The sequence below is a fragment of the Lagenorhynchus albirostris genome, chromosome X, assembly GCF_949774975.1.
Source record: "Lagenorhynchus albirostris chromosome X, mLagAlb1.1, whole genome shotgun sequence".
NCBI lineage: Eukaryota > Metazoa > Chordata > Mammalia > Artiodactyla > Delphinidae > Lagenorhynchus > Lagenorhynchus albirostris.
Genome location: NC_083116.1, coordinates 98316262 through 98341271, shown reverse-complemented (window position 1 = coordinate 98341271; position 25010 = coordinate 98316262). Strand labels below are relative to the sequence as shown.

At 39.9% G+C, this 25010-nt stretch overlaps 2 protein-coding genes across 6 annotated transcripts in view; one reads left to right on the top strand and one right to left on the bottom strand.

Moving 5' to 3' along the window:
* Nucleotides 1–13952, top strand: part of OTC (ornithine transcarbamylase) — a 55619-nt gene extending 41667 nt beyond the window's left edge. Inside the window, exons 6-10 of the mRNA XM_060138694.1 lie at nt 454–576; nt 6072–6125; nt 6206–6355; nt 7997–8134; nt 13893–13952. Of these exons, the coding sequence (XP_059994677.1) occupies nt 454–576; nt 6072–6125; nt 6206–6355; nt 7997–8134; nt 13893–13952 (525 nt within the window). The remainder of the gene's footprint in view (nt 1–453; nt 577–6071; nt 6126–6205; nt 6356–7996; nt 8135–13892) is intronic.
* RPGR (retinitis pigmentosa GTPase regulator) overlaps nt 1–25010 on the bottom strand; it is a 268816-nt gene that overhangs the window by 132381 nt on the left and 111425 nt on the right. For 4 of the 5 annotated variants that reach the window (XM_060138679.1, XM_060138678.1, XM_060138685.1 and 1 more), the window contains exon 3: nt 15006–15081. The exons of the other annotated variant lie outside the window; for it this stretch is intronic. In XM_060138679.1, the coding sequence (XP_059994662.1) occupies nt 15006–15018 (13 nt within the window). In that variant the 5' untranslated portion in view covers nt 15019–15081. The remainder of the gene's footprint in view (nt 1–15005; nt 15082–25010) is intronic. 5 annotated transcript variants of the gene reach the window in all.

Below are 25010 nucleotides of genomic sequence, written 5' to 3'. Positions count from 1 at the left end.
AACTACCATGCTACACTGTTCTAGGTGCATGTATTTCCCCTTTCTTATACCAACAAGTGTAAGATTCATAAGGGCAGTGATTTTTGTCTCCTTTGTTCATTGTTATATCTCCAGGGCCAAGGACAGTGTCTGGACATTGATGGTTCTCAATTTGTTGAATGAAAGAATAAATACAACAAAGATTCAGATTTGAAATATATGAAAATGAGTCTCCATATGAGTTCATATGATGTCTTGGGTTAAGATATTAGGACATATTGCTATTTGTTTGTGATTGTACCTTCATGTTATTGAATTGCTCCGTATAATGCAAAAAAAAATTAGTAGCATATTCCTTCCAAGAAACCATTTAAAATTGAGATGTAGATTGTTTCCTTTATTGTAACCCTAATAACTGTTTCACATGAGTGGATTTCCTCCCAGATGTAATCTCCTCCATCCCTTGCCTTTCAGGAACACTACGGCTCTCTGAAAGGCCTTACCCTCAGCTGGATTGGGGATGGGAATAACATCCTGCACTCCATCATGATGAGTGCAGCGAAATTCGGGATGCACCTTCAGGTGGCTACTCCAAAGGTAGGGAAACTTTCTGCCTCGAAACTAACCCCCTTTGAAATCATTCCCAGATGCAATTACCTAGTGAAAGACAAACCTCTCTTCCATTCAAGGAGAGGACAGGTGAGGCCACAAAGTTTAGGTTATGTTACTAGCCCTACTATTATAGCTACCCGGCCTCTTGAGTTTCCAATTTCCCATCTCTACAAAAAGAGATAGTCTTGCCTGATGCCTTTCACCCTGTAAGTCTGTGTTAAAAGCATGTCTGAATTATCCCTTTGAGTACCCTGAAACCAGCCATTATGATGACTGGCATTCTTGTGCATTGCTACCACAAAGGCTGAAGAAAGTAATGAAATCCAGACAGCGTAGAAATCCCAAAAGGCATGGGGAAGATGCTGTCATTTTTTGAGTACTACGATTTGGTAAAAAAAAAAAAAAAAAAAAAAAAAAAAATTCACTCTAATGTGAAGGACACAGCAATGGCATGTACACCAGCTTAGTGTTTCAAAACTCAAATCCAGGGGCCCTTCAGCCTTTTAAATCTGAGTCCTGGCTGTGAAGCTACCCCCACTTACTTCCTACCCTGCTATTAATCTCTCACAGGATGTGTGGGAAGCGTGACTTCTTTTATAGGTCCAAAGTAACCCTTTATGATACATGAGAAACTGGTAATAATTGTTGTTTGTGAGAAGTGAAACTGGGAGATTCAAGGATAGAGGTAGGAGGGAGACTTTATTTCCACAGCATATCCTTTTATGTGGTTTGAATTTCTTAACATGTAAATGTTCTACCTTCATATTAAGTCCGTAAATAAATACACCAAAATAAAAAAGTGCAGATTCCCCTAGGAGAAGCCCTATGTTAAGATACTCCCAGCCTCGAGTTTGGGATTAACAGATGCAAACTATTATATACAGGATGGATAAACAACAAGGTCCTACTGTATAGCACAGGGAACTATATTCAATATCCTGTGATAAACTATAAGGTAAAAGAATATGAAAAAGAATGTATCTATATATGTATAACTGAGTCACTTTGCTGTACAGCTGAAATTAACACAACATTGTAAATCAACTATACTTCAATAAAACTTAAAAAAAAAGATACTCCCAGCCTCATACAAAATAAGTAGGCCTTTTAGAGGATAAAAACTAATTCTACAAGAGACTCATACACAAATCAGTCCTGAAGGATCTCCACCGAACCTTTTACATACCCCCTCTCTACTGAATTCTTTTCACCATTATGTTTCTCATTAGTTACAATTTCCTATCAGGAGTCTTTTGAGGGGAAAGCTCCCCTAAAATAGAAGCCATTTCAGAAACGAAGTAAAAGACAGAACTGATCTTCTCATTAAGGGATGATGATTCACAAAATTGTCCACCAGTGTTTCTGACCGAACATGTGTTTGCTGTTATCTCAGTAGTCACTGCTGTGGTTCACTCTGATAAGCGAAGACATTCAGAGGTGAATATGTGAGGCCTAAAAATTCCTCCTTGCTTCTGCTTCTTGAGTTTAAGAGGGACCCAGGGCTTTCTGGGGACATGGGACTATCAGTGCTAAAACTGGGAGGGTCCCAGGCAAGCTAGGGTTATTTGGTCACCCAAGTGCCATGTCAGGCACTGTCCCACAGAAGGGGGCTTCAGCCCGAGCCAACAAGTGAGCTCTGGAGTGTAGGTTATACCCCAGAATTGTCCCAACCCAAGGCAAGGAAGATGGGCTGTTATCCTTGGAATCCAGTCATTGGCCAAGGGCAGCGTGGGAGGTAGGGTGGTGAATCCCCTGGCACGTTTGGCAGGAAAAGCAGTCGGTGGCCAGTGGGCCATCTTCTGAAGAAGAGCTGTGACTGTAAGGTGTTAAAAGCACACTGAAATGGGGAGAGGGGGCAAAAGATGGAAAACGGGGTCCTCTGAGGGCATCTGGGTAGAGCACTAGCATTGCTGCATCCTGCCAAAACCAAATAAAACAAATAAGACAAAACAAAATGCTTTTCTCTAGTGTTCTTGCTGAACCGGTTTGAGTCAATGCACCTGCTGCCTTAGTTTCCCAGGACTGCCATAACAAATTCCTACTGGGTGGCTTAAAACAACAGAAATGTATTATCCCACAGCTCTGGAGACTAGAAGTCCAAAGTCAAGGTGCTGGCAAGGCCACAGCCCCTCCAAAGCCTCTAGGGGATGATCCGTCCTTGTCTCTTCCTACTGCTGGTCGCCCCAGGCATTCCTTGGCTTGTGGCGGCATCACTCCAATCTCTGCCTCCATCTTCTTCCCTTTATGTCTGTGTTTCTTGTCCAAATGTTCCTCTTCTTATGAGGATAGCAGTCATATTAAATTTAGGCCAACACTAATCCAGTATGACCTCCTTTTAACTAATTACATCTGCAAAAACCCTACTTCTAAAAAAGGTCACATTCTGAGGTTCTGGTGGGGAAGGAATTTTTGGAGGACACTGTTCTACCTAATACACTTGCCACAGAAGAAATGTCAAGGCATAGGCAGCAGCATATATTGGAAGCCACCCTATTATAGTAAACTTTGGGGATGCAGAGAGCTAACCCTTACAACAGATAGATAATCCTTTCATTCAGCATGAACTGGAATAAAGGCTCGGATCTGACGTGTGAATAAGGTAGTTCTTCTTCATTTTATGGGGAGCGTTAGCACACTCTCACTACAAATCTAGCTTGAAGAAGGGCTTTATATTAATGCAAACTCTTACTGCATTTGGGTTTTACAGATAAAACATACGTTGACAATAGTTGTTCCCTGCTATAAGGTGTTTTTGGAAAGGTTTTATTCTGTTGGAGAAATACATGATTTAAACATTTTATTGCATGTCAAAGATGTTTTATTAACATCAAAGGAAAAAATCCCAATATTACAGAGTAATTTCAGTATTGTTCTTATGCAGAAACTCATTTAAATGATAAAGAGTACTAAAACCTGGTTAAATTTTGGTGGGAGTAACAGTTTTAAAAAGTCTTCTGGAAAGTCTGAAGTGTAGAAGTTTTTCCATCAATTTATAAGTAGACCGATTTCCTTTAAAGATAAAGCTAGGAGACTTAGTGTAAACTTAAGAAGCACTGAAAAGTTTCCAAGGCCATAGTTAATCTATTTCTCCATTCTTCAACCAATAACTTACATATTCAAGAAAACATAATTTTGTCCTTGATTGTAAAATTGTTCCATAAACTATTGATGGTAATGATTTTAACATTGTTCTAAGTGAATATTTAGACTGAACTGGGTCTGTTAATCACCTTCTTCGTCTGGTTTTAAGATTTATGTAAAAGCCAATGAGTGATTTAGTATTGAAAGCTGAGCTGTGAGTAAAGAATTCCTCTTTGTATTCTCAGTCATGGCCCAGCGCATGCAAGGTTGGGTGATTTTCTAATTTCCAAACCTCTCTGTTGGTTCTCTAAGTGCTTATTGATTCCTTCTCTAAGAATGATTATACTTAGGGAGTATAAAACCTGCTTTCCAAAGGGAGAGCTAAATTTTCAGGGCAGGAGGTACATGGGGTAATAGCCAAGCCTCTGCATTTATGTTTACCAGTATGAATGGTCACAACATTAGTTACTAAATTAGCAAGCCTTACTAAATTAATTACCTTCCCCAAATTTCAGGAAACAAAGCTCCAGAATTTATGGCTATTTGAGGATGATAAAGCTGCAGGTATCATCGTCATCTGATAGTTTCTTTCCTCAAGAATTTTTTAATGAGAGAAGGAACTATTATAGATAATTATGTGCAAATAAACACAATTTCAAATGACTAAATCTGAGCATGCCTGTTGTGGGTCGAGTTTCCTGGGAAGCAGATTCTGAGAGTCTGGCATGCAGGATGTGCAGGATGTTTATGACACCGTGCCCTTGAGAAGGGAGGCGAAGGAAGCAGGAGTGCAGAGGGAGAAACCGAACTGCGATGCAGGCCCAAGAGCAAACTCAGCCAACCTTATGGAGAATTCTAGATCTGAGATGGCCATTTAGGGCTGTCCCAAGTTGGGAGGATGGAGTCAGGTTTTCATGTCCTCCTGTCAATCAGTCACTGGATGCAGGTGGCCTTGGAAGGGTACGTGACCCTGGGTGAGTCGGCTTCTGCGCAGCTGAGGCAGTGCCCGAAGAGGGCTGACAGCTGAAAGCCATCTTCCGGCGCACATGCAGCAGCTGGGACAGTAAGTCTTTTATTCATGAAGGGGGATCTGGGTGACACATCACAGCACCCATCGCAATGTCCTACTGAGAATTTATAAAACCGAGTCAAAAATAAATTCTAAGAATTCAGAAAAACAAGAAGGATGGAGGATGATGAGAATAATTATGGTGTTTGGACTGACAAGCCTTCCACATGGAGGGTCCAGAGGTGAGGCAGGCCTAGAGTTTTGATAAAGGAGGAGCTGACATGTTACAATGAAGACGCCCGGAAGGGGACAAAGGGGGAGGTGTGCAAGGGTGAAAGGCTGTGATGGCAGAAAAGGGCAAGACGTGTACAAGGATGACAATGAGATTGGCTTTCCTGCAGCAAGATGTTGAGCAAAATTAAAAGAGACAGAAGCAGGAGATGTCGGCGGGGAGCCTTGATACTCTTAATCGGCTTCGACTTAAGAAACAAGTAGTAAACATTGAAGGCTTCGGAGAAAACAATTCTTTCTGCTGCGTATAGAGCAGATTGGAGGGTGAGGATGGAGGCAGAGGGGTTACCTGTGGGGTCTGGAATAGCTTGGGGGACTTTAGCTGTTCCCACAGTGTCGCCCCCTACCTAGGGTTCAGACCAGACTGAGCAAGCGAGGCACCCAGGGTGCAAAATTTGTGTTTGCACGCCTGACAGTGAGCGCTTGCCTCACCCAAGTCCCGACCCTGCCCTCACCAAACCAACCCAAACGAATATATTTCAACAAAAACTGTATACTTGCTGTGCAAAGGCCATTTCAAAGCAAGCTCCCTGCACACAGAATCCTGGCCGGTGAGCGCACAGAGTAAGATGTGTGCATGTAGGCTCTGAGTATTTAGCTCACGTGGTGAGGGAAGGTTTCTCTGAGGAGGAAACATTTGAGCTGCGACCCGAAAGCATTATCCACGTGGCGTGGGTGGGAAAAAGCATTTCAGACAAAAATAGCATTAAAAAAAAAAAACAGCTTGTGGAGAGACTCTGCAACAAAAATGCATTAAGTTGTAGAATTATGTATATAATCCTTTTAAACTATCAGAGGACAAGAAGGGGTGCTACCGAGAGCTGGAAAGCACCACACCCCATTTGTCTTTATGACGAAAGAGGTCAAAGATAATAAAAGACAAATGGGGCAATTGATTACCTTTTTAAATTCCCCCAAAGCACCATTAAGGTTTGAAATTCTAGATGTCAACATCATATTCTACTGAACATGGTTGAGCTACAACTTAGAGCAAAAACAGGAAGGAGAGCAGGGATATTGGTGAAAGGAAAATAATGCATGTATAAGAAGGCATTTATAAGAAAACTATCTAAATCACAGTTCATTCTTCCCCCTGCAGGGTTATGAGCCTGATCCCAGCATAACCAAGTTGGCCGAGCAGTATACCAAGGAGGTATGCTCCTTATATGTAAAGGTGTAACTGTCTTTCCCTGTCCTGTGAAGTTCTTTAACCGGCTTGCTCGTGTATGCCAGAATGGTACCAAGCTGTCACTGATGAACGATCCATTGGAAGCGGCTCGTGGAGGCAATGTATTAATTACAGACACTTGGATAAGTATGGGGCAAGAAGAGGAGAAGAAAAAGCGGCTCCAGGCTTTCCAGGGTTACCAGGTTACAATGAAGGTACAAACTGATGCCTCTCTTAAGGTTCATTAATTCCATTCATAAAGGCCAGAATCATCTAATCACTCATTCACTTTGGGGAGAACAGACTGTCCCTTCATTCCCTATAAAGGACTCACTGACTGTATCCCCCAGTGATTTCTCTCCTCCTGAAGATTAGCTCTGTCCTTTGGAAAGACACTTTTGTCTGGGATGAAGGAATTGAAACCCAGGCAGAAGAGAGAAGCAAGCTTTTCCCTCTCACAATGGTGGACGCATCAGAATTCTTTGCCCTTTGTGTCTCTTTGCAGACCTTTTCTGTGTATTTACATAGTCCTACCAACACACACACACACACACACACACACACACACACACACACCCCTCCACCCCTAATGATTTATCATAAATGGTAGATTAGACATATTATTGTGACTTATTTTTTCCACCTAACAAATCTTAGATTTTCTTGTCCATTCATTCAGATATTTTTCATTCTTTTTAATGGCTGCATAGAATTCCAAAGTATGAGTGGAACATATTTTACCTAAAATGTTTCCTGTTGAAAAATTAGGCTATTTCCAATTACAAACAATGCTGCAATGAAGATCATTTTATATATATTTCTTTGTGCAGGTATTACTAGAGAATAGAATCCTCCTTCTAGGGAGAAGAATTTCTGCGTGAAGTGGTATATACTTTTGAAAATATGAGAAATGCTGCTAAACTGCCCATCCAAAAAGGATTGACAATTTATAATCCCTCCACACTCTCTCCGTTCTTAGTTGCAATTTACATTTTTGACTTTTAAAAATCTGTATCTCATGCTTTTTAAAATTTGTATTTCTCTGATTACTAATGAAGTTAAACATCTTTTCATGTTTATTGGCCACTTCCATATCTTCTTCTATAAACTATAATATTCTTTCATATTATATCATATTATCCTTTGCCTATTTTCTATTGTTTTTTTAACAAAAACAAAAAAAATTAGTACAAAGGCAGTAATTTTGAGGTAATAATTTATGAGGGAATGTAGTTTTGAATCTGTAAGTGAACGAAGAAAATGGATGGGAAAATGTAATTTTCAGGAATTAACTGTTAGAGAAAATTAAAATTACTAGGACATTTGTATGAAGAATGAACCACCTAGTGCACAGTGCCCATAATCCTGTTTAATGCACTCCTATCTCAGAGCTCTTTTTCAAAATTGTTTTAACTAGTAATGAAGTATGCTTCAAGTGCTAAAGACCATAATTTTGAGATAAGCTAAAAATATAACACTATCACGTAAACGCAACCTTTAAAATACATTGGGGTGTAACTGGTGACTTTTGCTATCAGCCACATATTACCCTAGTAGAGTTCCTTACTCAAGTGTCCATCAACTCACTAGAGAGAGTACCAGAAAACTGAGTTAGTGGTTTAATTTGGAGTGGTGATCTCCCAAATCAAAAAAAATGACTAGAAAGTTCCATAAGTTGAAAGTACCATATACATTTCCGATGGGTGCCTTGAGCTTAAACCCTCACTGTGCCCCTTTATCTCTCTTTGCATTGACCTTTGACCCCGGGTCAGAGTCAGAGACTCTGATTGTGAAGAAGACAAATGTGATAGCCACATATAAGAGTCAAAACAGTCTTAACCCCATCTCTTCTTTAGATGGCTAAAGTTGCTGCTTCAGACTGGACATTTTTACACTGCTTGCCCAGAAAGCCAGAAGAAGTGGACGATGAAGTGTTTTATTCTCCACGATCACTTGTATTCCCAGAGGCCGAAAACAGAAAGTGGACAATCATGGTAAGCAAGAAATGGTGACTGGAGGAGAGGGAATTCTCTGTGTGGCCTCCTACTTGGTCATCCATGCCTTTTGGTCAATAATAAGCAGCTGGGATTACCCACACACATTACTTGCTCAGGTGGCGTCTACTTTTTTTTCAGAAAGTTCATAATAGATTATTATTGCTTAAAGCATTTATAGTATATTTTCAATGGAGTAAAACTGACCCCCATCGAAATATATCTATTTTAGTCAAAATTCTTACTGTTCTTGATCAGTGTGAGCACGAGCCACCATTGCCTGCCAACCATGATAAGTTGTAGAATTCTTATACAATAATTTAAAAATCCCCTTGTTAATGTTTATAGAAGCCCCTAATTCAGTGCCTGGCACAAAGTGAGCATTCAAAGAAATCTTATTTCCTTTCTCCTCCCTTTCCTTCTTTCATTCCTTGCCTAGATAATTGTTTTGGTTCTCTATTGGCTTTAGCCCCACAGACACGTTTGTTTTTAGGCATAGAACATTTCCAAAATTGCAGCAAGACTAATCTTAAAAACTATTGGTCCCTTTAACAAAATGCCACTAGTTTCATCTTCATCACCACTATTCTAGGAAATATTAACTTCACATCTCTGCTTTACAATATCCCAAACACCATTGTCTTTTCTGGAAAACGGAATACTCCAGTGCCCTAATTTAGTACCACCATCTTTTAGCGATTGAACTGATCTCAATTACTATACCAGCCAGGGTCTTACTGGCAAACAATAGAGTCCCCTTCAGGTAGAGAAATAAAAAGGAATTTGCTAAAAGATATTAGGCACCTCCCAGAATCTCTGGGGAAAGAGGGTGCAGCGAATCCTTCTTGTATACCACATATTCAGAAACAACACAGGCAGGAAAATTGCCCAGCAACACTGTGGTTGTTTTGTAACCAAAACACCACTGACACGGGCACCCATAGCCTGGTACCTAATGCCCTGGAAACTAAATGCCAGATAGTCCATTATAGTTTCCCCCACCTGCATATGAACCAGAAGATCCAATCTCCCAGAGGTGGCTTCCACTGCATGTTGTTCACTTATGGCTGCAAGATGCAGCTGAGTGGCATGCCTGCACCCCAGCTACAAGGGAGTCTGGGAAATGTAGTTTATAGCTTTCAGTATACGGAGTAGATAAAAACAAGCTGGAAAGGACTATCTGCTAATTATTTATGTAATCTATAAATGGATATAGATAGGGTTATCGTGAGCATTAAATAATGCATGTAAAACATTTAGTATGTTATCTAATGCACTGTAAATGTTGTTATTATAATTATCATCACCACCATCATCTTCACTGTTGATCTAATGCAGTGACCAGCAGAGATTTGAGCTCTACTATAGCTGACTGGAAGCCAATCACGACTCCCTTTGCAATGAAAAGTTGTGTATCAGGCCTAAAGTTGTCATATCTAACAAGAGGGATGATTTTGTTTGTTTGTTTGTTTGACTGTACCTTCCAGCTTGCCACCTCAGGACACTAACTTTGGCCAAAATGGCAATTGTCATGTCATTTAGACCAGTGCCTCTGAAGCTTTAATGTCTATTTGAATCACCTAGGGATCTTGTTAAAGTGCAGATTTGGATTTGGTCTGAGATGGGGCCCAAGATTCAGCATTTCTAACAAGCAACCAGGTAATGCAGATGCTGCTGTCCTGTGGACCACATTTTGAGGAGCAAAGATCCAGATGACGAAAAAAGAAATGTGAACTCTCCAACCCATATACCTCAGGAAGAAACATAGGCCTCAGGCTCTATTCTTTATCAGAGGATGACTGAAGTTACAAAGATACATTTTTTTCAACCCAAATCTGTTAAAATAGGTCCTTTGTTGAAATTCAGAGGGGGAAACTAAAAGTAAGCTTTCTAAAATATCATTTATGAAGAGTCTCTTCACATCTGAATTTTTAAAGAGCTTATTATGCACATCTTTCAATTGAATTTACTTAAAAAATTAAGTACTTAATGCATTCACATAATTGAAATGTTTGGAGTGTATATATTATACATACACACAGTGAAATGTTATGCCCACCCACTTTCCACCATCTAAGTCCTACCACCATCTCTCCATCTCCCATCTTCCTTTCCTTAATGGGAAAATATATTTTAAAGAAAACAAGAGGCATAGTCATATTAAAATGAAAGTAGAGAATCTAAAATAGAAAGAATACTCGACTGGGAGTGAGGAGACTTGAATTCTATAACTGTCTTTGATGTCACAACTGTCAGCTGTGTCATATTGCATAAGTGTTACCTCTCTGGGTCCCAGTTTCCTCACATATAAAATAATCAGATCAAGCCATATAGATGGCAAGTGATTTTAATTCTTAGGTCCTCAATCTCATTAACAGGCTACTTAGAGTCCTATGTTCAGAAGGTTCTAAGCCTGCCTGTGGTCTCGGAAGGAAAGAGTGGCATAACTGACTAGTGAGACCTGACTTGGATTCTGGAAGGGGGTTGGTGACACACATGCTGTCCTCTTTATGTCTCTGAGCCAGATGATTTGGCAGTCCCATTGAATTAAGCTCATTTCAGCAATCATATACTGAACATCTACTGTGTGCCAGGCCCTCTGGCAGGCACTGGAGATAAAAAAATGAACACTGTGCAGTCCCCACATAGCCTGTACAATTCATAGAAGCATGGCATTTTCGAGGGATGAGACCTTAGAGATTGCCTAGTCTAAATTCCTATTTCATAGGCAAAGAAATTATTCTTAGACAGCTTATTTAGAATGGCATTTAGGCTCAGCATTGCTGTGATAGAGTCTTCTGGGATGTTCTAAAGGCACAATACTTGTTTTCCTCTAGAATTTCCCTATCCAATACAGTAGCCACGAGGCGCATGTGGGTATTTAATTTTTTTTTTTTTTGGCTGTGCCGTGCAGCATGTGTGATCTTGGTTCCCTGACCAGGGATCGAACCGGCGCCCCCTGCAGTGGAAGCGTGGAGTCTTAACCACTGCACCGCCAGGGTAGTCCCTAAATTTAGACTTAAGCTAATTAAAAGATAATAAAATAGAAGATTCAATTCCTCAGACATACTAACCACATTTTAAGTGCTCAAAAGCCACATATGGCTGGTGGCTACACTATTTGTATTGGACAGCACAGACATAGAACATTTCCATCATGGCAGAAAGTCCTACTGGATAGCACTACTCTCTAGAGAATGATTTCCACACACACAATTTCATTTACAATCAGGATAGAAGAAGGAAGGAAAGATACAATCTATCCTCAAGTTCTGAGGTGCCCATAATGACTAATGTAATAACTAAATAAGGTGAAGGGCTTGTTCTAAAAGCATATAATATTTTTAAAGCAAAAGTATACTCTTTCAGCACTCACAGTAGCTTTTTAAGGCCTTCATGCTGGGCGATTTCCAGCAGTGCTGTTCAGAACACTCCAGTAATCACATCATTCTCTCCATAGGGCACAGGCCTTTTGATCCCTTTGTTTAAAACACACACACACACACACACACACACACACACACACGCGCGCGCGCGCACACGCGCACACACACACACACACACACACACACACACGGACATGCATGCTCTCCTTCCCACAAAGCTACCTTTTGTATTTTTCAATAATTACTAAGGCTGTAGGACTCATGAAGAGTCAGGTGGGTTTCTTCCTCTGCCTACAAATTTTACTGTGGAGCTGAAGTAACCTAAAGGGATCCTGCAAAAAATCTGCCACTTCAAAGCACTGCCATCGTGATGACCCTTAGATACACGACACTATTGCGAACGTAGTTCATAGTATTTTATCGTCTCTTCTCTCCAAGTTAGGGGTGCCAGATAAAATACAGGATACGCAGCTAAACTGGAGTTTCAAATAAACAATAAATAATTGTTTAGTATAGACGTGTCCCATGCAATATTTGGAACATAATTATAGTTTAAGAAAAATTATTGTTTATCTGAAATGCCTATTTATTTATGTATGTATGTATATATGTATGTATGTGTCTAACTAAATCTGGCAACTCCATTCCTAACTGACTTTCTAAGATTTAATATTTGAAAATAAATTTGACATATGCAGTGACCATTAAAAACAAAACCAAACCTGAGATGTGATCCCAGGAACCCATAAAAAAGCTTAAAATATTTTCCTGGAACATGTTCTTATCCCAGTGTTTGACCTTTCTCTTTTCTCCTTGCCATTCAGATCTCAACTTAAATGTCATTCTTTAACAAGATCTTCCCTGGCCACCCTCTCCTAAATGGTTCCCCAGCCTCCTTTATCCTGTTTTTTATTTTCTAATGACATTTATCACTCCTTGATATTTTCTTTTTTGTTTCTTGCCTGTCCCCTCCCTATAATGAAAACTCCTTCATAAGAGCATTGATCTTGTCTGTAATGTCCTTCATTATACCTAGAAGGGTACCTGACAAATAGCCTAAATATGTGCTCAATACATCCTTGTAGCCTGAAGGCAATACAGAGTACTGGTTGGTTCTAGAACACAGGCTTTGGAAATCAGGTTAATATTCTGGCTCTCTGTGTGATCTTGGGAAAGTACCATAACTCCTCTAAGCCCAGTTTATTCATATGAAAATGGTGGTCAAGGTCCAGGACAGGCAAGTCCAGATCCACCCCTTACTACCACCACTCAGGAAAATACCTATGCTTCAGTTTCCTCATCTGTATTTTATATCTCTTCCTACCTCACATAGTAGGAATGGATCATAATAGTACAATGTACATAAAGCAGTCAGCACAGGGCCCAGCACATGGTAACTCTTCAATAAATATTTTCAATGGGCACATCTGAAAGACAAGACCTGCTCTTGCTTGGTCAAAAAGCAAGAGCAAGTACCTGAATGGCAGTAAAACTACCTCTTAAGAGTGGAGTCAGAGAAACCTGGGTCCAAACCCAATTCTGTACTCTGTGTTGTTTCCAGGATTGAGTTTCTCACCTATAAGCGATAATAACACAAGCTGCCTTAGAAGGTTGTTGCGTTACATGAGATAATGCAGACAGTTCTCTCTGCCTCACTGTAGCACCTAGCACAGTGCCTGGCAAATACTTCTTAACCGACTAACACATGATAAGGCACTTCGTCTGGTACATAGTAAGCACTCAATCAACATTTGCCATCACTGTTTCTGATCTTATTACTATTGGCATTCTTGTGGAAGTTGGGAAGAGTAAAGGTGAAAATTCCCATTTGTAGCTGCCAGCCTAATGGGAAGCTGTACTCTTGGTTATAAACACTCTTTCATGAGGACCCAGATTCGGAAAGACATTATTCATTAACCTAAATGATTTATCTTAACTACTCTACATCTGATTTATTCTAACCGTCTCTAGGTTACAAGTAGCCAAACCACAGTGTAAACACAAGGATGGGAGGGATTCTATTTCTCTAAAACCAGCCAATACCTAGGTTTCACTATGACTAGAAAATCCAATCATGGCTACCACCTTGGAATCTCACTTCAGCTCTCTCCCCCACTAGTCCTGGCATGAGGTCTAAATAAGCATGGTGTTTGTGTATGTATTTGGGTCACCCTGATCCCTCCTGACCTCCCTTTATCCAAATAAAAATAAATATTAGTTCAGAACCGTCCCCTTATCATTTCCTCGGGAAAACACATTTCAACCATAGGCCTTCAAAGCTGCAACCCGGATCCTCTTCCGTAGGTCCCTAAACAGACTCTTGCTAATGTTTACCCATTTCTTTCTTTCTCTTTCTCTGTGTGTCATCCCAGGCTGTCATGGTGTCCCTGCTGACAGATTACTCGCCTCAGCTCCAGAAGCTGAAGTTTTAATGCCGGGATGCTTCTCAAGAGAGAAACCATCTTCTTCAGTAACAGAACGAGTCAGTTTATGAGGGAAGGAGAAGAGAATCGAAGAAATAAACAAATCTTGATACGGGGTATAGGTGAATGATACATTGCTTTGCCATTGTGAAACCTTCCTGAAGCCCTTAATTTAAGTGCTGATGCACTGTAACACGTGGCTTAACTTCGTTTAAACTTTCTAATTCACAATTTCTGAGTTACATTTGGGTACCATATTCATAATCATATACATTTCCTTCAACTAAACATAAAATACTGTGTTCATAACACATAATGCCTAAGCCATTAAATGTAATCTACACTTATTACCTTAATAAATTATCGCCCACACTAATTTATAAGTAAACATTTTCCAGACAGTCAGCTGCTGGTAGATTTGTGGGCTGTGTTCATATCCCCTAGGACCAACAAGGGAGCCAGATGATCCGTCTTGCTTATGTAATACAATTTTCAGGCAAATGAGGTAGACAGACATTCACTTACGGAGGCAAATGATGAAATTCTTAGAAAAACAGCTATAATTATGTCCAAACGCTGGAGTTTTTTCTAGTCATTTGTGGAAGGAGGGTCCTTCAAGAGCACACATCTCTTTTCTATAATAAATACTTAATGTTACAAGCCTACAGAAGCCTTTGGGAACAAGTGGTAAAACCATGAATACCTAGCTAGGAATATAACATCCATTAGTGACATTTTAGTAGGTTCAAATTCTCCAGCAGGACCAATTTAATTTTTTCATGTTTGTGCTTGTCACGCATCTAATCACACCACACACTGGGTAGTTCCATAATTCTACTACTTGCTACATTTAGTCCATTTTTTTCCTCTAATTTTTCTTCAAGATAATAAAATTTTTCATTACTGGATTATTATGTAATTAAAGCTAGATGTCTCTTGTGGATGAACACAATGTGTATTGTTGAATTATTATGATATAATTTGAAATCTTTAGTTCAAATGTTAAATAACTGAAACTTTAAAAAAGTAACATATTTTACAGAGGACAAGAAAAGTAATTACCTTTATATTCCATTTCTACTATTGGAAGAATGTTTCCAGGCTGGCTGACTGCTATTCTTCAGCAGATAGCTATGACCTAAATGAGGGAGTATGAGATGAATTACAAATCAGATGTGCAATGAAGATGCAATAAAACATATTTAGTAGGGAGATGGAGGAAGGCTCGTAATATTATAGGAAAAAATCAGTTTTTCTAGTAAATATCAAAGGTGACTTTCATGTTTATGGTAATTTATTGGGAGCACTTAAGAAAGAAAGTGTGGAGTTTCATGAACTATCTTCTTTCGGCAGAGGGTATAAGAACAATTTAACTAGCAGGTGCCGTGAGTCTGCACACAAAGGACATAATCCTGAGTATCACTCCACTTTCTAAACAGTCTCCTACGGTAACGAGCTCTCATCTCTTTACTGGCTATTCTCTGAACCAAACAGAAGGTATAATCTTCCCTCAATCAGAAAGAACTTGTATCATTTTCTTGCCAAAATGTAGTTACCTTACCTCAAAACGCCCCAAAGCTTTCTTTTTTACGAACACGCAAATTAACACTGTTCTCAACCTAAGCCTGTAGGAATTTATTTGCTTTCTTAACTTTTCATCTTAAGAAGACATTATTTATATTGTTAGGAATAAAGAAAGCCGGGAAGGAAGATTTAGTATTGATATTAATTTTTCCAAAGGTATGTTATCTCCTGTTTCTTTTTACCCCTTTCTCCCTCACTCCCTTTCCTGTGTAACTACTGTAATGACAGAGATTAACAAAAACTCCAGCAATGACCCTTGGGCTGCTGGTGTAGTAGATCCTATCGACTTAATTAATATAACTAGTCAAAGAGTTCCTTTCTTCCAGGCCTTCTCCACTGTAACAATGGAAGTAAAAACACCATGTAATTACACTGCAATGATTTCCATGTAGGGGAAGAATTATCAGTTGTTTTCTTTTTTCCTGCAGTGATGTTTCTAGGAACTTAAGAAAAATAATTCAATGTCAGATATTCGAACAAATATTGTGCTAACAATTTGACTATTGTAACACTCCCAGGCAGAAAGATCTGCATAGATTAGCATGGCAATGCCACATTAGAGCTCCTACACAAATAAGCGACCCTAGAACTTCAGTAACATGGTGAGGGCCTCTTGGTCCAATGCCAAAGTTCCAAGGCAAATCTTCTCATATGATAAAAAGGAATGAAGAATACATACAGAGAGGGTGTCCAGAACACATTCTTTTTTGGGCATTTTTGTCTTGGACAGTCTCATCAATGGAGATGAGCTGCAGCATGTCTTCAGACATGGTGCTACTCAGCAATTTTGTAGGATTGATGACAAATACGAAAGGTCATATCAAAGAATGGAAAACCGGTCAAGTCACAATGATTGGACACCTACAACCAGGAACACTATATACTGACATGCAAGATGTACTCTGTGCAAAGGTCTCAGGTAAAAGGTGTGAGTAAGGGTTAAAACCCGGTCTGCACTTCAGATACCAAGGCTTGTGCCTCCTTATAGGCCTTGCAGCCAGAAGGAAGGAATGACATTTTTGTAAGTTGTCCAGCGAGAGGGGACACTTTTCAGTGTTTTATAAACCTGAATAGGTGCTTTGTTTTAAGTCACACAAAGGGCCAGTATCTGGTCGGGGTAGACCTACTTTCAGTTATTTCCATCAGGAATTTTTTTCAATATCAGCTTGTACTTGATTAAAAGGAGACACATAGGGACACTTCAGTGATACTTTTGCAGTTTTGCCTCAGTTTCTGCCACAGTTTCAACGATATATTGCTTTGCCATTGTGAAACCTTCCTGAAGCCCTTAATTTAAGTGCTGATGCACTGTAATATTGGGAATGGAAATGATAGTATCTGTGCATTTTTGTGTGGCAAACACATGACACAGATCATTGAGGCAGGAATTTGCAATCAACTCTGCAGTTCTCTAATATTTTAAAGTAATTCATCCCTCATAATTATCCAGTAAATTTAATATCAATTATTGATAAAAGAATCGTGGTCAGAACAAGTGGAAGTGCACTCCTTTATATGGACTAAATCTTTTCACAGTTTGAACAGTGCCTGACTTGTATCAATGACACTGGACTTAGCTTCTAATCCATGTTTTTGTGAAACTCATTCCCAGAGGCAATGCAGGTACAACAGCTGCCTTCTGCAGCAAAATCGTTAGGCAAGTGAATTTTTAAACTGGAATGAGGCTTAGAAATGATCCAGATCATCCCTTCATTTTACAAAAGAAGGAAACAGGAAATAACAATAAAATGTTCCTAGGATAGAAAGATATTCTACAGGGAGGGATAATGCATGTGTTCAACACCCTCTGCGAACTATCTGGGATCCTACAAATGTAGCCACTTGACTTGACTTACTTCAATGGCTGAATGGGGAATAGGAAACTGGCTGGTCCAGGACTTGGATTCTATGTGGCCAACAGATGAGAGGAGAGTTCACACCTAAGCAGAGATCGATACAGATTTCAGGGATGTGAACAGTGATCCAAAAAGCATTCATGTAGTAGATGCTGTTGGTGTCTCAACCAGATGTCTATTAACCTGGGTTCGCCCACCCCCCAGCTGCTGTCAGGGTTGGATACTAATGGCTCACAGCTGCCCCTTTTGCTACCCTCAGCCATCAGGAACCACTTAGCCCAGGAGGTTACACTCTCACCCTCATCCCACTACTTGCAGTCCACAGTCAGTGAGTAACTGATAGAGAGGTGTACAAAAACTTGGCTCTCATCCTTCTAGGCAGGACCAACCCTGTGGTGAAATTCATGCTCCAGAGCTTCCCTGGGGATTAGGCTGAAGCCAGTATCTGTCTGAGACCACATCCTTGGTTAGCTTTCCCTGAGGCTTAACCTCCTTCCCTTGCTTCTCTTCTCCTGAGAGTGCTTCCTCAAGAAATCATCTGCACAGGAATCCCCAACTCAGGCTCTGCTTCTAGGGAATCTGATCTAAGAAGATCCATGAATAAGATTTTTCAGAGGTCTGTACTGTACTGCTGATCCTTCAGGCATCAAGGGAGGAGTAGGAAGATAAGAGGCCATTAGACAAATGGTGAAGAGCTCGTGCTTAAGCAAGCAAAAATTTTTCTGGTTACCAGGATCAGTCTTCCTTAAGAAGGAAGCAGAACATTATAAATAACAAATATTATTTTCCTGTCACATGTTGAAATTCATAATGAGGAATTTATTAGCTGCATGGAATAGGAGACCAATTTGCTCTCCCTGGAGAAGAGTACACCTGAGTTAACTGACAATATTGCAGGTTTATTTCTGTCACAGTTAAACACTAGAGGTCGGCAACTCTGGCAGCTGGTCTGCCCTTTGCATTGCCTTCCTCACTTCCCCCAAAGCTTCCCATTCAGCAGGTCTGGATTGGGGCCTGAGAATCTGCATTTTTACCATGTTCCCACGTATGCCGATGCTGCCAGTCCAGGGACCACACTTTGAGAATCATTGGTATGAGGTAATTAATTCTAAAGAATTATTTGAGGTGTCTTTATCCCCACATCCATAAAGCACCACCATAAAGCATTTGACATAACCCAGATCCTCTGACTATTAATCTGTCTTTGGAGCCACTGAGGCCTGGGTTTTATCCCTCCTCTGCTATATAACAGCCATCTAATCCTACTTTCCTTATCTGTAAAATGAGAATAATAATGCCCATCTCATAGTGTTGCTGAAAGGATTAAATGAATTAACATATATAAGAGTATTTGGCTTAAAGCAAGTGCTAAATAAATATTAGCCCCCTTTTATTTGATTGATTGTTTTTAATACTTTATAGTTTTTCTTTGGCCCTTAATAACAAAATTATATCCCACCATCAGAAACACTGAGTAGAATAGCTTTTTGCCTAAAAAAAGGCAAAGAATGAGTTTGTCTTCTGAAGTTGGCAGAAGCCAGCAGCTGATGCTTCACTTGAGACATCTCTTTCTAGAAGCTGCTTTGTGAATATCTATGCTACCCAGGTGAGCGGCCTGGCTCTCTGCCAAACCAAATCATGGAAGCCAACAAGTGCAAAAATCTAATCAAAGTGACAACTCTTTTTTTTTAAATTTAATTTATTTTTTATACAACAGGTTCTTTTTTTTTAAGTTTATTTCGTTTTGGCTGCATTGGGTCTTTGCTGCTTCGCGCAGGCTTTCTCTAGCTGTGGTGAGCAGGGGCTACTCTTCGTTGTGGTGCGCGGGCTTCTCATTGCGGTGGCTTCTCTTGTTGCGGAGCACGGGCTCTAGGCATGCAGGCTTCAGTAGCTGTGGCACACGGGCTCGGTAGTTGTGGCTTGCGGGTTCTAGAACATGGGCTCAGTGTTGTGACGCATGGGCTTAGTTACTCTGCGGCATGTGGGATCTTCCCGGACCTGGGCTCGAACCCATGTCCCCTGCATTGGCAGGCAGATTCTTAACCACTGTGCCACCAGGAAAGTCCCTGCAGGTTCTTATTAGTTATCTATTTTACACATATTACTGTATATATGTATATATATACTGTATATATGTCAATCCCAATCTCCCAATTCGTCCCCCCTCCCCCTCCCCCTTTGCCCCTTTGGTGTCCATACGTTTGTTCTCTCCATCTGTGTCTCTATTTCTGCCTTGCAAACCAGTTCATCTGTACCATTTTTCTAGATTCTACGTCTTGTTTATAGTTTCCTTTGCTGTGCAAAAGCTTTTAAGTTCCATTAGGTCCCATTTGTTTATTTCTGTTTTTATTTCCATTACTCCAGGAGGTGGGTCAAAAAAGATCTTGCTGTGATTTATGTCAAAGAGTGTTCTTTCTATGTTTTCCTCTAAGAGTTTTATAGTGACTGGTCTTACATTTAGGTCTTTAATCCGTTTTGAGTTTATTTTTGTGTATGGTGTTAGGAAGTGTTCTAATTTCATTCTTTTACATGTAGCTGTCCAGTTTTCCCAGCACCACTTACTGAAGAGACTGTCTTTTCTCCATTGTATATCCTTGCCTCCTTTGTCATAGATTAGGTGACCATAAGTGCATGGGTTTATCTCTGAGCTTTCTATCCTGTCCCATTGATCTATATTTCTGTTTTTGTGCCAGTACCATACTGTCTTGATTACTGTAGCTTTGTAGTATAGTCTGAAGTCAGGGAGTCTGATTCCTCCAGCTCCGTTTTTTTCCGTCCAGATTGCCCTGGCTATTTGGGGTCTTTTGTGTCTCCATATAAATTTTAAGATTTTTTGTTTTAGTTCTGTTAAAAAATGTCATTGGTTATTTGACAGGAATTGCATTGACTCTGTAGATTGCTCTGGGTAGTATAGTCACTTTCACAATATTGATTCTTCTAATCCACAAACATGGTGTATCTCTCCATCTGTTTGTGTCATATTTGATTTCTTTCATCAGTGTCTTATAGTTTTCTACGTACAGGTCTTTTAACCTCCTTAGGTAGGTTTATCCCTAGGTAGTTTATTCTTTTTGTTGCAATGGTGAATGGGATTGTTTCCTTAATTTCTCTTTCTGATATTTCATTGTCAGTGTATAGGAATGCAAGAGATTTCTGTGCATTAATTTTGTATGCTGCAACTTTACCAGATTCATTGATTAGCTCTGTTAGCTTTCTGGTGGCATCTTTAGGATTATCTATGTATGGTATCATGTCATCTGCAAACAGTGACAGTTTTACTTCTTTTCCAATTTGTATTCCTTTTATTTCTTTTTCTTCTCTGATTGCTGTGGCTAGGATTTCAAAACTATGTTGAATAATAGTGGTGAGAGTGGACATCCTTGTCTTCTTCCTGATCTTAGAGGAAATGCTTTCAGTTTTTCACCACTGAAGATGTTTCCTGTGGGTTTGTCGTATATGGCCTTTATTATGTTGAGGTAGGTTCCCTCTATGCCCACTTTCTGTAGAGTTTTTAATCATAAATGGGTGTTGAATTTTGTCAAAAGCTTTTTCTGCATCTATTGAGATGATCATATGGTTTATATTCTTCAATTTGTTAATATGGTGAATCACATTGATTGATTTGCATATATTGAAGAATCCTTGCATCCCTAAAGTGACAACTCTTTTGCTTAGGAAAGCATGACGGGAATGTACATTTATGTGAAATAAATCTGAGGCACTTGGCAATTGTCAGACTTAGGGTCTAGCTGATAAAAGGGGAAAGGGATTAGGAACAACTCATCAGGGTTTATTTATCTTTGGGGCTAGAACTGCTTAAAGGAAGAAGTTTTCAAATTGTTCTTAAGGTAGCAGTTCTTAAATGTTTTGTTCTCAGGACCTCTTTATACTCTCATAAATTATAAAGATCTCAAAGATGTTTGTTTATATGGTATATATCTATCAGTATATATCACATTAGAAATTAAAACTGAGAAATTTTCAAAATATTTATATATTATTTAAAGCTAACAATAGTAAACCTATAATATTTTATGAAAATAACTATATTTTCCGAAACAAAGTTAATGAATAGAGTAGACGACATTGATTTGTATTTTTGCATGCCTGCCTTAATAGAAGACAGATGTATTCTCATATCTGTTTCTGCTTTCCATCCGTGGTACTATGTTGGTTTGAAGTATAGGAAGACTATTCAGCCTCACAGATATAAGTAGTTAAAAAGGGAAGTAGCCTTTTAACATAATCATGAATATTCTTGGATGTTACATAGCTCCTTAAAGATTAGCTGCAGTGTGGAATCCGAAACCACATCAAGAACTTTTCTACACTGTTACATAAAACTTCACTTTGAATAAATCTTTTGCCCATGTGTGATTCTACACTGGTCATTTGGAAAATATTAGTTCACTGAGTTATGCAGATCTTCCAAATGATGGCACATTACATTATGCAAAATTTTAAAATCGCATTTGTTAATACCACCACTGCTATGGTCTGAATGTCTGTGTGCCCCCGAAATGCATATGTTAAAATCCTAGCACCCAAAGATTATGGTATTAGGACATGGGATCTTTGGTAAGCACTTAAGTCATGAATGAGATTAGCATCTTATAAAAGGGACTGCCCAGAGTTCCCTAGCTCCTTGCACCTGGTAAGGACACAGCTAGAAGGCGCTATGAACCAGGAATAGGGTCCTCACCAGAACACAACTGTACTGGCACCTTTATCTTGAACTTCCCAGCCTCCAGGACTGTGGGAAGTAAATGTTTGCTGTTTATAAGTCATCCAGTCTATGGTATTTTGTTTACGGCAGCCCAAATGGGCTAAGACAACCACCTATCTCATTAGAAAAATCTTTAAGTATTGCCAAGAAGATAAAAATTTTACACAATTCTAATTTTCTCTTGAAAGCTCAAATTTCATCTTTGGCAACAAATTCTGTCAGTTACTTTGCTTGAAGTGAAAGGTTCACCTCATTCATTTTCAAAATGTCTGCCAAATACCCAAGTCCAAATGACCATAGTTTGTCAGTTTTTTAAAAATTAAAACTTGTGTACCATGCAAGGGGATTCCCTGGTGGTGCAGTGGTTAAGAATCCGCCTGCCAATGCAGGGGACACAGGTTCGAGCCCTGGTCCGGGAAGATACCACATGCCGCGGAGCAACTAAGCCTGTGCGCCACAATTACTGAGCCTGTACTCTAGAGCCTGCGAACCGCAACTACGGAGCCCACATGCTGCAGCTACTGAAGCCCACGCGCCTGGAGCCCATGCTCCACAACAAGAGAAGCCACCACAATGAGAAGCCCGCGCACCACAACAAAGAGTAGCCCCCACTCACCGCAACTAGAGAAAGACCGCGCAGCAACAAAGACCCAACACAGCCAAAAATAAATAAATGTAAACAAACGAACAAAAAACTTGTGTACCATGCAAAAGGCAGCTAGTTCAACACACAACTCAAAGAATTGCATATGTTCTTATCTTCAGCATATCTTATCATCATATTTTGTTATGCAACAGAAAGGCTTAATGCTTACTTCTCATGTCATCACACAGAATATTAAAGACACATGTACTCAAGGGTTGAAATTTAATATTAATAATTTTTACTGCTTCATCAAGGACATTAGTAAGTGAATCTGGCTTTTTAAAAAAAACTGCCTGGGCCTTCCCTGGTGGCGCAGTGGTTGAGAGTCTGCCTGCCGATGCAGGGGATACGGGTTCGTGCCCCGGTCCGGGAAGATCCCACGTGCCGCGGAGCGGCTGGGCCTGTGAGCCACGGCCGCTGAGCCTGCGCGTCCGGAGCCTGTGCTCTGCAACGGGAGAGGCCACAACAGTGAGAGGCCCGCGTACCGCAAAAAAACAAACAAAAAACAACAACAAAAAATTTTAAACTGCCTGGATGTGATAGTGAAGAATAAAATGACTTTTGGTTCTACTGCCTTGATTCGTGCTGTGGTGTCAGCAGTCTTACCCACCATTCCTTTTGTACCATTTACTGATGCTGCTGGTCCAAGTACCACCCATTGTGAAGCAAGGTCCTATACTTCCTTCAGGGATACAAGGGAGGCCAGGTGGGAAGAACTCTGGAACATCCATTTCTGATTTAACCAGAACAGCTGACTCTACTCTGATTTCGTCTGTAATACTTAGTAGTATCCCCCAAAAAGATTCCCATGAAAAATAAAAAGTTTATGACTCACTTCTATAAAGCAAGTCTTGGGTGCACTATGAACAAAAATCCATTTCATTCATCCTATGCATACTGAGCCATCTATTGTTTTGACCCCCAGTTTTGTGCCAGGCTCTGTGTTGTATGCTGGGGATATAGTAATTGACAAGACATGATCCCTGCCCTCATGGTGCTTATAGTCTAGTAGGGGAGACGGACAACGACATGTAAATAGATATTGTGATAGGAGCTGGGAGGGAAACAAACAGGACGCTCTAATAGAGAATAAAGGGACAAAAGGAAGAGTACACATTTGGATCAGTAGTTCTCAAGCTTCGGTGAGCATCAGAATCACCTGGAGAGCTAATAAAGAACACAGAGGCCCTGGCTTATGGAAATAGGGAGGGGCCGGGTATCTGTAGTTTTACCAAGTGATTTTCCAAAATTTAAGTAGTGCTGCTATAAATACAGTGCCCAGAGAAAGCCTTTCAGAGAAGGTGACCTTAAAACTGAATCCTAAGTGATGAGAATAATTGGGGGGTGGGGCGCCCAGGCTTTTCACTGGATTTGGAGCAGATTTGTCTGAGGTGATGGAAGTTCTACAGGTATAGGTTGAGCCATAGGGCTGGTAGGTACATTTACGGCTTAAGTGAGCCCATTCCATTTATTATTATGAAATTATTTTATCCCTGAAGTGAATAACTACAAGTTCCTATAACAAACCTGTTTTATGAGCAGAAGTGATTACACTAGACATTTTGTGCTTACAAGTCTTATCATAGAACATCTCTCTGAAGATCTCATCTCACTAACAAGGAACAGAGCACATATCTTAATGTTTAAAAACTTATGTTCTTACTGGCTATTTTTCCAACAGTGCCTTTTCACATGGTCACTAGAATTTCAATGTCCTCTGAGTTCTCTTCGTTATCTTCCTGAGAGTTGTACAAATATGACATTTTGAATTAATTCTCAAAGTGCTTATGCTAATAAGATTAGCTCCCCTCAAGACTTTTCATTAAATATAACTGTAAAAATTACATTTCTTTAACTAAGGTCAGTAAAAGAAATTAAGGTATTTAATTTCTGAGCTCCATATAATTAAGTGAAGAATGGAGAAGATTATTCCAGCTAGAGGGAGTAGCGTACAGGTTGGTCCTGAGGTGAAAAAGTGCTTGGCTTCTTCAAGGAACTGGAAGAAGGTGAATATAGCTAGAGTTTAGTGAGCAAGGGAGAGAGGAGCACAAGACAAGTCTGGAAAGTTCAGCGGGGGTTAGCTCATGTAGGCCTTTGAGGTCGAAGCAAGAATTTTGGTTTTTATTCTAAGCACGATGGGAAGACACTGACAGGACATATCCATTAGGAGTGTTCTGTGAAGACAGCTATGAGTCGACTGTATTGTAAAATAGTGTCATTGTACATGAATATACTGTTAGCTGGTTTATCCGTCA